At 45.1% G+C, this 14732-nt stretch overlaps 1 protein-coding gene and 1 non-coding gene across 2 annotated transcripts; one reads left to right on the forward strand and one right to left on the reverse strand.

The window, feature by feature from the left end:
• The first annotated feature begins 39 nt into the window (after positions 1–39).
• On the forward strand, positions 40–10466 carry PIG-B (phosphatidylinositol glycan anchor biosynthesis class B). Its single transcript, XM_077643960.1, has 8 exons — positions 40–179; positions 260–401; positions 1089–1206; positions 1493–1725; positions 3849–3995; positions 4652–4909; positions 7300–7575; positions 10021–10466. The coding sequence occupies exons 1-8, from the start codon at positions 125–127 to the stop codon at positions 10310–10312; spliced, it is 1521 nt and encodes a 506-aa protein (XP_077500086.1). The 5' UTR covers positions 40–124; the 3' UTR covers positions 10313–10466.
• Positions 10467–13675: 3209 nt separating this feature from the next.
• LOC144111555 (U4atac minor spliceosomal RNA) lies at positions 13676–13797 on the reverse strand. The gene has a single exon (XR_013310083.1). It is a non-coding gene; the product is annotated as a U4atac minor spliceosomal RNA (small nuclear RNA).
• Between the last annotated feature and the right edge of the window lie 935 nt (positions 13798–14732).

Below are 14732 nucleotides of genomic sequence, written 5' to 3' on the forward strand. Positions count from 1 at the left end.
AGCATTCGAATTCAGTATTGTGTGCGTGTGCTTCGACAGGCAGAACGGACCGACCTTGCTAAAGGGGAACGTCCATAGGACAGCAAGCGTTTGGTCGAGAAGCGGAAACTTGTGATCTTCCTGAATGGCTGAGCTAGCGGAGCGATCAGAAGAGGTGAAAGAGGAACCGAAGAAAGAGGGTGCGTTAGCGGAGATAAGATCGTGGCAGCGGTGATTTGTTCTAATTCATGGCTTGCTTCGCGATCTTACGCTTTTCCAGAAGATGCCAAGGAGCTCCCCAAGGCCTTCTTCTTGTTTATGTTCGTGCTTTTCCGGTGTGGAGGTGCGTTCTTCGTTAGGACAGCGTTCGTTCCCGACGAGTACTGGCAGTCGCTGGAAATCGCCCACAAGTTTGTTTTCGGGTAAGAGCACCAGCTGTTTTTAACGGTGCCAGTCGATTTCATGGTACGGACCCCGTAGAGTATCAGTTACGGGTCCAATTGGATTTTTGGAAATGTGGCGGAGAGTTTGAAGGATGCTTCACTCCCGCCACCGGTTGGCCCGGTATTGCACTGCCTCCGGGATCGGCCTTGTCTTTAGCGCGTCTTTACTATCCTGTCTTTCTATCCCATCTTTCAACTCTCCTACTATCTGCACGTGGTAGCGAGTGTGGCTCGGCTTGAGCCAGTGGGCAGGCCTGTGCACTTCCCTTTTCTTTCTTCCTGGCAACAACTTCTCTCTCTCTTCCTGTTCTCATACGAGTTCGATCTAATTTCGTGCGTTCTTGGCTTGTGGTGTGGCTTGAATTCAGTATTGATCAAAGTGTATCCTAGTTGAACTGAACTAAAACGAGGTCAGCTGTGGCTGCTGATGTCTTTCAAAACACAGTAAAATGCACTCACATGCAGTAATTGGGTCAACTAAACTGTTCTTCGGATGTTACTTCTTTTTGAGATTGTTTTCGCTTGCAAGGTGGAGACCAAATCTTGCGTTGCAGGTTGGTGAGCAATCTAGTGCGCACGAGAAAGGGAAGAACTCGATAGATTTGGTCACGCTGTGTGAACAATTAAAAAAAAAACGACGTTAAAGAGCATACCATTTTCTTTCAGGTATGGCTACGTGACATGGGAGTGGAAGTATGCCATCCGAAGCTCTGTTTACCCCATGTTCATCGCGGCTCAGTATTACCTGCTGAAGATACTCAATATTGACACTGTATTCATGGTGGTAAGCCCTGCGAGTTCTCAAGGCGCCATTGGCCTCACCATTTCCTGCACTATGTATCAGCCAACGAAAGCCTTCAAATTGAACGGGATGGTTGTGCCCAATGCTACATGTCATAGTGGTTACCTCTGCTTTCGCTACATTGAATAAGTGCTTACACGAGTAGCACTGTTAAAGCGGGCCAATGCATATGGTGCAATTGAAAGCTCTAGTTTATGGCATGCCCCGACTGTCACTGTTATGAGGGAGTAATACACCTGTGGCGCCCTCTCTCTCTGTCTACTTGCAGACCATGGTGCCACGCCTCGTTCAGGCCCTCATGTCAGCCATTGGTGATTACTGGACTGTGGAGCTGGGCCGTCGCCTCTTTGGCTACCAGGGTGCATGCTGGACGTCATTTTGCGTGATCTCTTCGTGGTTTCTGCACTACACAGCCTCTCGAACCCTGACCAATGTGGCCGAGCAGGTCTTCACAGCGGGAGCCCTCTCCATGTACCCATGGAGGGGTCAGAAGCTGCCAGGGTGAGGGCTTGCACAAAAATGGAAGTATAGAGTGTGCTGCCATCAAATTACTCTTCTTGGTTGATGTGTTCCTGGGCTGTATTGCTGCATACTTTGCGACAATTTTGTTTGACATGCAGCCAAAGGCTAACAGAGCTGAATCTCTCTCTCCTCCTAGTGGCGGAATAGTCCTCTGTTGCGGTTAATAGTTCCCTTTAATAGTTAGTAGTTTCACAGGATATACTCAGTATGTAATACTCCCATGGCATTACCGTGGTAATACGCAATATTTAAGGTATATTTCTAAAACAACTGCCAATTGTCCATGTTATAGTCATGGCATAACAGCTTTTGATTAAAACAAGTATTTAGGCATGTCCAGTTACAAGGAACTTCCGTAGGTGGCTAGCTGCACCGGCAATGGAGCGAAGGAACCACGCAGTTCGCAACATGCCAGGTGGCTGTCCTGGGGCCAAACTCTTGATGGAGTTATAGAGCCTTCACCTGTGTAGCTTTCTCTTCATTGCCAAAAAAGTCACTGAGTGTAGTGCTGTGCAGTGTGGATGAGCATTTACCATCTGAAGGCGCTTTGGTGGAAAGGTAATATATTGACACAAACAAACCAGCAAACTCGAGATTGAAGACAGGATAGGAGAACGCACATCAGGGCTGATGTACATAACTGAATTTCATTACAGGAAGAGGGAACATTTTAAGTACTGATGCAAATGCAATCTTGTTGCAAAGTCTTGTCATTTGGGTGCTTTCAACTTGCATTGGTATGAGGCCAGCTGGATGGTGAAAAGCCCTCAGTTCAGTCTGTACAAGCAGTATTTTAGTAGATGTGGAAATCATAAAGGTGCACTAGGCGGGAGGGGGGCAAGCAAATATGCTTTTGCTTTGTAGATATCCTGTGGGGCTCAGCAGCATATAGTTCTCTACGTTGTGTCATGTGTGCTATGGCATGATATCGGCATTTTTTTCATATCAAATTGTGTTGTTTATCAGTGATTGTGCAGTGGTATTGTAATGCTGATGCAAGGAGGAGAGTGGGCCATAAATATTTTTTTGCAGTTGGGTTGCTTCTTCATTCATTTCTGTGTCATTAAAGCATCGAAGTATTGTGAGTAGTGGCACCATCTGGAAAAAACTTAATTTGGATCGTATGAAGTTGTTCTTTTGACATCGCTGAATGTTGCATGCATTCATAGACTATTTATTTAGTACATTAAATGACCCATTCATCAAAGTTCTTTAATAGCTGCATTTGCACACACCCAGCAAAGGAAAGTTCAATTGCATTTGGACACAGTCTTTTGCAGCAACAGCTTCTTCAGATTGCGGAATTTTAATAACATTAAGTGGTTGCTTCGTTTTGTTCTGAGAAAAAAAGGCTTCTTGCTTGTATCCCAGGTTGTAAATATCATTCGGAGCCAAAAGTCTGTAGCTTGGTTTGTAAAGGCGTCCCAGCATTGCGAAAAGCATGACACAGTATTTGCAGGAGAGGTTGGCTGGAAACAAGCTGCACCATTTATTTTACTGATAGGGCCAAACAAATACATGTAAACCTTTCACTGCTCTTATTTTTCACTTCTTTTTTTTCCAATTTAAATGAAAATATAGGGAGATGCTGGTGCCTGACAGTGACACTGGCTATGCCTTTTCACAGAGGATAAAAAAATCCCACAAGAAATGGCAACATTGTACACGCACGCATAGCATAGTACATAGTGCGTTATACAAGGCTTAACAAAATGCTACACAACACATCAGTAATAGTAAAGAAGTTGGTACTGAGCAGGATGAATGGACTGAATAGCATATTGAACGCCTGTAGGCTGTGAAAAAAGTAATAATTAAAAATGGAGGTTAAGATGTAGGCAAGTCCTGTGCTGCCCATCTGGGTTGTGTGTACTTTGCCTTATTGTGCTGCAGCAGTGATGCCCCCTGGTGTAATGCAGTTCATTGACAAGCTGTTAGTTAAACGTAATTGGCAGTGCGCGTGCTTTGCAATATTTGGAGGAGAAGGAAGGCATTTGAGGGGGGAGAGGTAGCAGCCAGTGGCAGTAGAGCAGTTTGGCCCATTAGTATGGTTACTGGGCTTGACGAGGCTCGCACACTGATGTCATTGACACCGCCCGCAGCACTTCCTGGGGCTACCTGTGGTTGGTGGGTCTGTCGTGCATGATGCGGCCCACGGCTGTGGTCCTCTGGCTGCCCCTCATCGTCCTGCACATCGCCAGGGAGTCCCACTCGAGGATGTTTCTGCTCAAGAGGCTCATCTTCACAGTGTTTGTGCCACCATTATTGTTTTTTTGCATTTTGCAGTGAACCAGGCCTGTTGGCAAAGTAGAGAACCGAAAAATCCAACTTTTGGACTACAGAGTGTCCAAAATATCGGTCATGAATAGGTACATGTTCCTGTGCAAGTGTAAGCAGAACATTTCATGGTGATGATGGGTTTGCATTTTTATGGCAACTATCTCCGAGGTGAAGAGCATTGGTGTAATGCAATAATCAGCACTTTTTTTTAAGTTCATGAAAATTTGTAGCAAGTTTTTGCGAGTCCACCAGTTAGATGTGCCAAGTAAACCGTTAGAGCTGAAATTAAGTCCGAACCACTTAATCGGTAGCTTTACTTGGAAAGTGCTAGGAACAGATAAAAAACAAATGGTGCACCAGTTTGGATGATTACGAAACGTAAAACTATGCAGAGGGGCTGCGCTCATCCCGTCTGCTTCTCTACTGCTTTGTCTCTTGCAGTTTATGTTTCAAAATTGTCATACCAACTAGCACCGCATCGTGTGCTTCTTGGCTGATTATCTGCTTCCTTCAGAAGCAGTTACAACTGGCGTACTGCATGCTCTCGATCATTAAAAGATCAAGTTGAGCCACCCTTTGTCGTCAGACTGTTAGCTTTACTTTGCTCCTGTCTTTCATCTGCTAGCGTGTGCTGCTTTGGAGCCCTGATGCTGTGTGACCGGTGGTTCTACCGGAAGTGGGTGTGCACCCCGTGGAACTTTGCACGGCTGAACTTTGTGGCCGACGTGGGCGCCCACTACGGCAAGAACCCATGGCACTGGTACTTCACCAATGGGCTTCCCGCTGTTCTGGCCCTGCACGTGTTGCCTTTTGTGCTGGGCATTCGGGTGGGCCGCTGCCGCCTGCTGGCAGCTGTCATCATCTGGCACATGCTGGTGCTCAGGTGAGCAAGAGCGGAGCTTGCCAGAACAGCTTCTTGTCTATGAAATAATGCCGCAAGCAGCAGCACTGCATAAGTAGGGAAAATAGCCTTAGATATTTTTAGGAGTGTGTGGTGGTAAGCATGAATGTCACTCTAGACTTAGTTGCAGGTGGTGCCATGAGAGGGCCGTGGTGCACCATGTAATTGTGAGAATGACCGCAGGAGGGCACTTGGTGTGAGACATCTTATGGGCATGGTTAATGGATTGGCTCACCAGAGAAACGTATTGCTGCATCATCAGGATTGTCACCATCAGCCTGACTATGCCCACTTCAAGGCAAAGGCCTCTGCCAAGTCTCTCCAATTAACCCTGTCCTTTGCCTGCTGTGGGCACTGTATCCCCACAAACTTCTTAATCTCATCCGTGCACCTAATCTTTCTGCTGCCCTCTGCTACGCTTTCCAAGTACGCTTGCCTCCTCTTGGAATTCACTCCTTTACCTGTAAGGACCAGCGGTTATCTTCCTTTCAGATTACATGCCCTGCTGAAGCCCATTTCTTCCTCTTGATTTTGACTAGGGTGTCATTTACCCACGTTTGTTCCCTCACGCGCTCTGCCTGCTTCCGGTCTCTTATGTTACACCCATCATTTTTCCTTCATAGCTCGCTGTGTTGTGTTGCTACATATTGATGTAATAATGCTAAGCGGCAACGCTGCAGAAGTAGGGAAAGTAACTTAAGATACTGACACTAGGCATAGTTACGGGCAGTGCCACAAGAGGGAATTGCAGATGCTAGATTGGACACATGAGAGCAATAGGTGCGGAACGGCTTGTGGGCACAATAAGGGGCCTGAAAGATGAGGTGGATTGGTAATGAAGGAGGCAGCGTGTAAACAATTCATACTGGAATTGTTGCTTCCCCGCTGAAGCACAATTTTAGTGTTATGAAGGCTACCAGTCAGTTTGGCCACATCTAGACCCTTTGTATTGTGTCCGGTTCACTTTTGGGTCTTCTGGACAGGAAAGGAAGATAATTCACTCTGCAAGTAGGAATTGCTCACGAGAATGATTATGGGAATACATGTGTTGAAGTGGCTGCCAACTGTCGGTGGAGTCAGGTGTTGGCTTTCTTCTTGCCTGTTGAAAAATATTAAATTACTCATCTGTACTGAACAAGTCTTGCTTGTTGTGTACTCTTCCAAGTTAAGAAGCATTTCTGAGTTTGCAGTGGCTCAGCTTATTGGGGCAGTGGTGCAGTCAGCTGCACTCTTCACTGGTAAACTTCATCATGCCTGTGCTGCTGCCTTTCGTTTATCAACCTCGCAGACCAGGCAGATTTGATTCAGAGATTATCTGTCCTCTGCATTGTATGTACTACCTAAGTGCATTTTTCCTTTTTAATTTTCACTCGGCTGTCATTAATTTGCGTTTGTTATCAAATGCTTTCAGCTCTCTCCTCTTCGTGTTCTTGTCTTTCTCTAGCTCCCTGCACTGTCGTCATCTTGAAGTGATACCAAGGACGACTGTCTAGCTTTTCTTCTTAGTAAAACTGAATTTTTTACCTAGAACGAAACATCTTTTTTCACCACCCAGTTCAAACTCATGTCATCAGTGATGGAAGGGACTCTGCGATCATCTCCTGGAAGTGAATGATGGTGTGGTTTAACGTCGGAGATCTGTGAAAAAAAAAAAAAAAACGAATTCACACAACTGCAGTTAGTGTAAGAAAATGCTGGCAGTGATGCCTGTCTTTCATTTCTTGGTCTTCTCTTTCTTATAGGAGCTCAGTTTTCAGTGAAAATAGCTTCTTTGTCCTCAGAGTGCGTTTGGTTTTGAGTTTTCTTGTCAGCTTTCAGTACTGCGGTTAGATTATCTCTGGTATAGCATTAGTGCATCTCGAGCCAGTGCTGAGATTTCCTTGCACTGTTTCCGTGTGCCCTCCTCCTTTTAGTGCAAAAGCACTCATACGCTCGTCAACGTCGACCAAGAATCTTGTTAAGCGTCTGATCTTTCTTGTGCCGTTGCCTAGCAACAGCGATGCCAGCTGCGCGAGAAGTTGCTCGGGAAAAGGGACATGGGCCACAGAATCTCTACTAGCGTTTGTGACAGAGACAGCCACCTGCCAGTGCAGTGGTACATCACTTAACTGCTGCGCCACTGCGTTGGTAGTGGTATGAGGAATCACCACTATCCATGAATGTTAAGTAGAGAATGACTAATTCTGCATATATCGGCATTAACCCACTAAAGATATCGCATCATGCCATTAAGACGGAGCTTAAGTGTCACCTTCAATTAAAGAATGAAGTCCTGCTTTTGCACGTTTACTCTCGTTTACTTGGTTTAACTGCGTTAAACCCCTACTACTTCTTCCTCCACCCTCTTAACACATAATGGTGCTGTGCCCCAGCCTGGTGAGCCACAAGGAGTTCCGCTTCCTGCTCCCCATCTTCCCACTGGCCATGTGCGTGTGTGGGGCGGGCATGGCACGGCTGCCGCGTTCCTGGGGCCTCACACTGGCAGGCCTCCTGGCTGTGTCGTTCTTCCCGCCCGCCCTGTACTTCGGCCTCTTCCACCAGAAGGGCACCATTGAGGCCATGGACTACCTGGCCAAGGAGCTGGAGCAGAGACCCGGACGCACCACCGTGGCTTTTCTCATGCCGTGCCACTCTACGCCTTTCTACAGGTGATGATGCCACCTCCGTGTTTCCTTCTTGTAACCTCGCATCTTTACTGAACTTTGTCACATCTCTGTATGACAGAGGTCAAATTCTTGGGAGTTTTTTGCTCTTTTTTTTTACTTCTGACTTGAGATGGACGAGACACACTAATTACATGTCAATTAAAGCGGTTTCTTTTCTAGGTCTCGCGAGGCAAAAATTCAGTTCCCTAACCAACATCTTGAAACTGCAGTTGTATAACTGAACAGCCTGAAATAACAGTTAGTATAACCAATCAGCTTGAAACAGCAATTATATTTTGCACATGTATGACCGATGCTTAAGTATGCATGCGTATGGGGGGCCCTTATACCTTAGAAGCAGCTGATAAACCTGAAAGATTACGAATAGGACTGCTAGGTTTGACCTTGGTAACTATGATCAAAAACTCAGTATACGTAGTAGAAGCTATACATAGTGTTCAGTGGCAGGACTTGACTAAAATTTTTCTGCTATACTGTCCTAGAGTAATATTGATAACGATAAGTTCACAAAGCTGCCTTTGTATGTACTGTCCTAAAAAAGGGCTGTCCCCTTTGAAACCTCCCACTCAGGTGGCTGAGTGGTTCAGTGACTTTGCCGCTTGGCTGCTGAGTCCATGGACATGGGGTTGAATTCTGGCTGCAGTAGCTGCAGCATTGTGATGGAGGCAAAGTTCAAAAATGCCCATGTGTTGTGCAATGCCAGTGCCCGTTAAAGAAATCCCGTTCACCGAAATCAGTCTGGTGCCCTCTACTACAGTGTCCCTCGATCATAGCCTACATGCAGCTACATGCATACCACAACTGCCACCTCTATTTCTATTTATTGCACATCATCCCCTTCGGCCAAGGTAACTCTATATCAACGCGGAGCTGGCTTGATGTTGAAATGCATTTTGCCATGAGTGGCTAGAGCTCATATTTCTAACCCTTTGCAACAAGCTGTGTAGAGCCATCTCAAGCCAAGCATGCGAATGGGATGCTGATTTTTCTGGTAAGGCTCCATTCGGTGGTTTTTCATTGCTTTTTTTGAAAGCGTGAGCACTTTTAAAGTGGGCCAAAATGTGCTGATTTGTTTGCATGGTAAGAATGAGCCACAAAATGCTTGAGACCATGAGAGCACTGTTTACTTCATATGATGACCCAACAGGAATTGCATAATTAATCTGAGAGGGTATGTTTTTTTTTCTTCTGTGCATTCTATTCATGTTCTTCACAAAATTTGAAAAAATCCCCCCCCCCCCCCCCCCCCCCCCATCCTCTATTGGTTAATAATTTCTGATTGGACAGGCTAAAGAGGCCCTTAGACACCTTTTTGATTGCAGTAAATAAATCTGCCTAGTCGTAAGCTGATGCCATGTTGAAGACATGAGCTACACATAAGTTGCTCGTGCACCTCAGTCCCTAGCATCACTTTGAAGATTGCTTGCAGCCGTGTGCATTTCTTTAAAATTTTCTGCATTGTTTGTGGTGGCTGAGAGACTCGCCACGGTGGCTCAGTGGTTAGGGCACTTGGCTACTGAGCCGTAGTACCCGGATTTCGAACCCGACCGCGGCGGCCGCGTTTCGATGGAGGCGAAATGCAAAAAGGCGCCCGTGTGCTGTGCGACGTCAGCGCACCTTAAAGATCCCCAGGTGGTCGAAATTATTCCGGAGTCCTCCACTACGGCACCTCTTTCTTCTTTTATCGTAACAATATGAAGGGTAACGCTGCTCAAGCTGCCAAAATTTTGTTTGATTTCCACCTCATTACAGAGTGCTATGCACTGAAGTAGGTCTCAATCACAAGGTTTCTTTTTCTGAATAAAACTTTTTTTTTAATTTTTTGTTGCAATTTGTTATGGTTGGCTATTTTTATCTTTGTCGGTCATGGTGTCCATGTGGACATAACTTGTTTTGTGTTTAAGTTGCTGCTGGGATGTAATGTGCCACGAATGGCAGGTACTTATATTCAAACCCTTCATGATAAGCAGTGTAGGGCTGTCTCAAATCAGTCATGCGTAATGAGCAAGAGAAACTGCTTTTAACATGGACACCTGTGTTCGACGTAAGCGCTGGTGTGGCTCCGGACATCTGTTTTTTGTTCTTGTTTTGCCTGCATCAGAGGCATAAAAGGCCTAAAATAAGCATCATTTCTTACATAATGACTTCTTACAGAAATGAGTTCATAAGAAGTATAATTGAGACCCTCAAAACAGTGTACAGTCACGGCAAGGACATGTGAGGGCCTCCCAGATTTTGCACAATTAATCATCAGGGAGTGCGGAATTTTTATCTGGGCAGTTAGGCATGTTCTTTACAGAAATTTGAAATTGAAAATTTTCCTCCCACCGGGTAATGATTCATGTTTGAAGGGGTTAAGACAGTTTTGCTTGAGAAGTGAAAAATCTGTATTAACGAGGCATGACCATATCTGTCTCATCCTTCCAGTCACATCCACCGGCGCAATGTCAAGCTCAAGTTCCTGTCGTGTGAGCCTAACATCAAGAATAAGAAGGGGCATATAGACGAGGCCCGCGAGTTTTTCCAGGACCCCGTCAATGGCCTCAAGGCGTTTGGGCTTGGAGGCATTACCGACTACATTGTCATCTACAACAGCCTGTACAAGCACATGCTTGACTTTGTAGTGGACGCTGACTTGAAGTTCCTGAAGGGCTTCCTGCACACTCACTTCCCCACTGCCTATGTAGGCAAAGAAGTTTGGATCTACAAGTCCCGATGATATCGGCAGCCACTCCGTCCTTGTCTTCTACACTAGTCACTTTCAGTGTTGTGTGGTAGTGACTGCTGCTGTGAATGCTACATTGTGTTGTGTGAGTGTCGTGTCTGTCTGTGTGTGGTGTCAGGAGTAAAATAAAGGTATCAGGGAGAACTGATCTCTGCGTCTCATTCTTTTTGTGGTGGCTGGTATGGTCACGTCTCCATTTGTGCTCATGACTTGTTTGGAGTCAGTTTTCGTTGCTGCTGAGGTAGAATGCGCCATGAATGTTTGGGTGGGGCTTGCGTTTGAAACCCTTTGCAAGAAGACAGTAGAGTCAAGTTAAAAGCACCTTGAGACCAAACTAAAGTCCCATAATGAAAGATCGTTGTGTTCTAATGACAGCCTACGTTCACTCAAAAATGGAGCTTTACAGTTTAGAAAGGGCCAATAAATAAAATGCAAGAATTGCTGTCATCAGCTATTTGCACAAGCAGTGACAAGTGACATCATGAACGTTTTTAAATGTGAATCTTTGAGGCTCGCCTACACTCCCATTCACTTCCAAACATTGACCACACGGTCCTTTTCAGTATTGACGTTGCAAGTTTGAATTGAACGGCAGGGAAAAAAATGTTCTATGCTTAAATACAGTTTTCTAAGGAATAAATGCTTCTTTTGCTGCCAAACAAACTTGAACATGGCCGCAAAAAGAGATTTTTACCAAGAATAAGCATTACACTAAGTTTTTGTCTGTGTCCCTTTAAGACAAGCATACAAAATGATTGCAAGAGAATGTTTTTAAAATGGAGGAGTCCACATTTTGCAGTAACTCTGATATTCGTCTATATATTCAAGGTATATAGCAGTTCTGTTTGAGCTAGTTGGCCTTCGCTGTTAGAAGGATTGCGAGACCATTGCTGGGGCCCATCAATGGTCAATGAATGTTTCTGGTGTTTTTTTTATGGGCTTGAAAATTTCGTTACAAGCAGACATTTTTTTTTCATGATAAGCTTGCTTAATATTGGCATCAACTTGTCTTTCTGTGTTCTTGTTCACTTGTTTGCTTGTTCATTTTTATTTCCTTAAAATACCTTTCAGGGAGGCCTAATCAAGGCCAACATTCCGACACCATGGCCTCAACCTTTGTTGGCCAGCAACACGGTCAAGGCACCTCTGAAATCTCAAATATTGAGATTAATAGGCCCAAGCACAGTGGGTGTCCTTTGCTTTTACAGCTCTCAAAGGACTACATAGATGCATTCCATTCACACAACTGAACTCGACTTTCCTTCCTTCTTTTGCTCCTGTTATCCTCCTCCCCACATGTAGGATAGCCGATCACTTCCGTTTGTACCTCTCTTGGGGATGGATGTATTACTTGTCAATCTGTTGCTTGCCTCATTGCAGCAGCATTCTGTCATCACAATCTGTTGCAAGATGCAGCTGTCACCAGCCAATCACGAGCACAATTATGCCTCTGCACTCTGTCCTTTCATAGCATTTGCCTCCACAGCAGTGCATCACCTCGCTTGTTAGAAAGCGTCACCCGAGCCCTGGAATCAGAAGGGTAACCGCACGCAAGTGTATGCTGTGAAAAGTATGGAATACAACAGCGTTCAGGTTGGCAGTAATTTCTGTTCGAAGTCCAGGCTCAAGCACTGAGCACACGTCGTAGCTTCCTTCTTCGTGCCAATGGACTGTGGCACAAATGATGACATTAATGCCACTGGGTAAAGCTTATTGCCAGGTTCAAGCACACCAAGTTAGATTCTAACTTTTTATTCTTACAGACTGAAAGACTGCAAGGCAGATTGTTAGCTACTTCAGTAAATGATGCTAAAACTGCTCAACTGCATAGGCTAGGGCCACCTAACACTCACTCTAATCCCAATATACTCTGCCACACAGCACACTACATTTTGCTATAAGTGCACTTGAAGCGCAGCAGGAAATTGCTGACACTTCTAATGCCTGCAGGCAGTGATCGAATACCCAAGGAAAAGTTGTGATGTGCACAGCAGAGGGTTTTATATGTCACACGTATGTGTTCGTCCAGCAATGTGACAATGGCTGGTGTATCAGTTGTTTCAGTTTCTTTTATTTAACCAGCCAGCACACCAGTTTTCCCATCCACTCAAGGTAGGCTATATTGTCAAGGGTGAAGCAGTTCACCTTTTAATATGCCTTACACATATCAGGAGATGAACTGCAAAGCATGATCAATGGGTTGGACAGGCAGAGCAGAATTGTGGGTCTAAAAATTAACATGCAGAGAACCAAATGTTCTACAGTCTCGTAAGGGAACAGCAGTTCACAATTGGTAGCGAGGTGCTGGAAGTGGTAAGGGAATATATCTATTTAGGGCAGGTAGTGACTGCTGATACGGATCATGAGAGGGAAATAACTAGAATATGGCAGGTTCTCTCAGATCATGAATGGTAGTTTACCAATATCCCTTAAGAGGAAAGTGTACAACAGCTGTATCTTACCAGTATTCACCTGTGGGCAGAAACGTGGAGGCTAACGAAGAAAAAAGTTCAGCTTAGGTTAAGGACAACGCAATGAGCTATATGGCAAGAAAAATGATAGGTGTAACGTTCAGAGACCAGCAGCGGGCTGATCGGGTGAGGTAAAAATGCGGGTTAATTACGTCATAGCTGAAATCAAGAGAAAAAAATGGGCTTGGGCAAGGCATGTAATTTGAAGGCAAGATAACCACTGGTTCTTAAGGGTAACTGAGTGGATTCCAAGAAAAGGTAAGCGTAGCAGGGGGTGGCAGAAAGTTAGGTGGCGAATGAGATTATGTTTGCGGAGATACGATAGCCACAGCTGGCAAAAAAAAAAAAAAACGGTTAATTGGAGAGACATGGGAGAGGCCTTTGCCCTGCAGTGGGTGTAGTCAGGCTAATGATGTTGAAACATCTCAGGCAGAACTCAATGATGGGCTCTTTTTTTCAACAATGCCGCTGTTCACCTTTTTCAATGCCTTGGATATCATCTCGGGCAGAAGTCCTTTTTTCGTTTTTCAAGATCATTGAAAGAAACTATCTTCTAGTGGCCCCGATTACGTGTTGAACACTGTTCACTCATGAAAGGACATTCAATGACTTCACAAGCTGCTTGCTCACTACCGCAGTACAGCGTTTTTCGCGCTCCTGCTTAAGAGTCTCTTGTGCTACTGAAGCTATTTGCACATCATTACGCTAGATTTAACTCTCGTCCTATCTGTATGCGTCAGCATCACGAGCATTGAAAAAAAAACTATTTTCTAGAACTATCTTCTAGCGGCCCGATTACGTATTCAACACTTCACTCATGCAGTCTTGAGCTACATCATACTCGCCTCGCCCTATTTTTGGGATGGTTCGGCATACCCCCCTGCAGGGGTCCAAAAATTGCACCTACGTAACGAGTACGCGGCGCGTGAGTGTTGTTTCACGGTGTCAGCAAGGCCAGCCTCACTTTACGATCCTCGGCATAACCAAGCTCCCCATGATAAAGACGGTTGGAGAATACAACCCTGGTCGATGGACTGCACGCAATATGGCAGTACACCATTCACAAGTTGCAAGGATGGTTGCTATGCATTTTTTGAAGCAATATTTAAATAACGTTCAATGGTTTCCAATTCGGTCAAAGAGGCACTGATTTTACACACAATCTTTAGTTAACACAACGTCCAAAATGCTTTTAAATTAGTATTTGGCGATAGTTTATAGTACAACTGTTAGCGTAATTTTTCCCTACACAACATTGTGGCCAGACGGACATAAGTTTTCGCGATGTTTGGCAGCTAAGTGTTGAGTATATGCCATCCTAAACGAGAATAACGGAAAGGCGAAATATCAACATTCAAGCTCCTGCCTTCCATTCAAACACACCAAATGCTACCAACATCGTCAAAGCGAGGGAAGAGATTAGAGATTGCACCTGTCGTAGCCCGAAAGCGCGGCGAGCCAAATGTTAGAAAATTGTGATGTCTTTCCAGGTCACCAGTGACACAGAACCTGCATTCCGCAGCGGTACCCAACGTTCACGGTACCGGCGGTACTCCGCGTGCCTAATTCGACCAAGCCCGTCGAAACCTTTACGCATGAGTGTTAGCGTTAGGCATTTTAACATCAAACTACAAAGCTCACAAAGCTACCCTTTGTCTACTTTCTGAAACAAATTTGCTATGAAGCACAAATGAATCATTCACTAAGTATGAATACATGGTTAAACCGTTAAACGATGTCCTCACAGGTTGCCAGAAGCGTGTTTCACCGATCTCAAAGGTCACGCTAAAGCACGGCTAACAGTTTGATGGATTAAACACATGGCAAGAGATGGCAGCACCAGCTGCGTTATTGCAGTTGATGCATTAACCGCATCGCAAGAAATGGCAGCACCAGTTGCGTTATTGCAGTTTGATGCATTAACCGCATTGCAAGAGATGGCA

Source organism: Amblyomma americanum, chromosome 11 (assembly GCF_052857255.1).
Source record: "Amblyomma americanum isolate KBUSLIRL-KWMA chromosome 11, ASM5285725v1, whole genome shotgun sequence".
Lineage (NCBI taxonomy): Eukaryota > Metazoa > Arthropoda > Arachnida > Ixodida > Ixodidae > Amblyomma > Amblyomma americanum.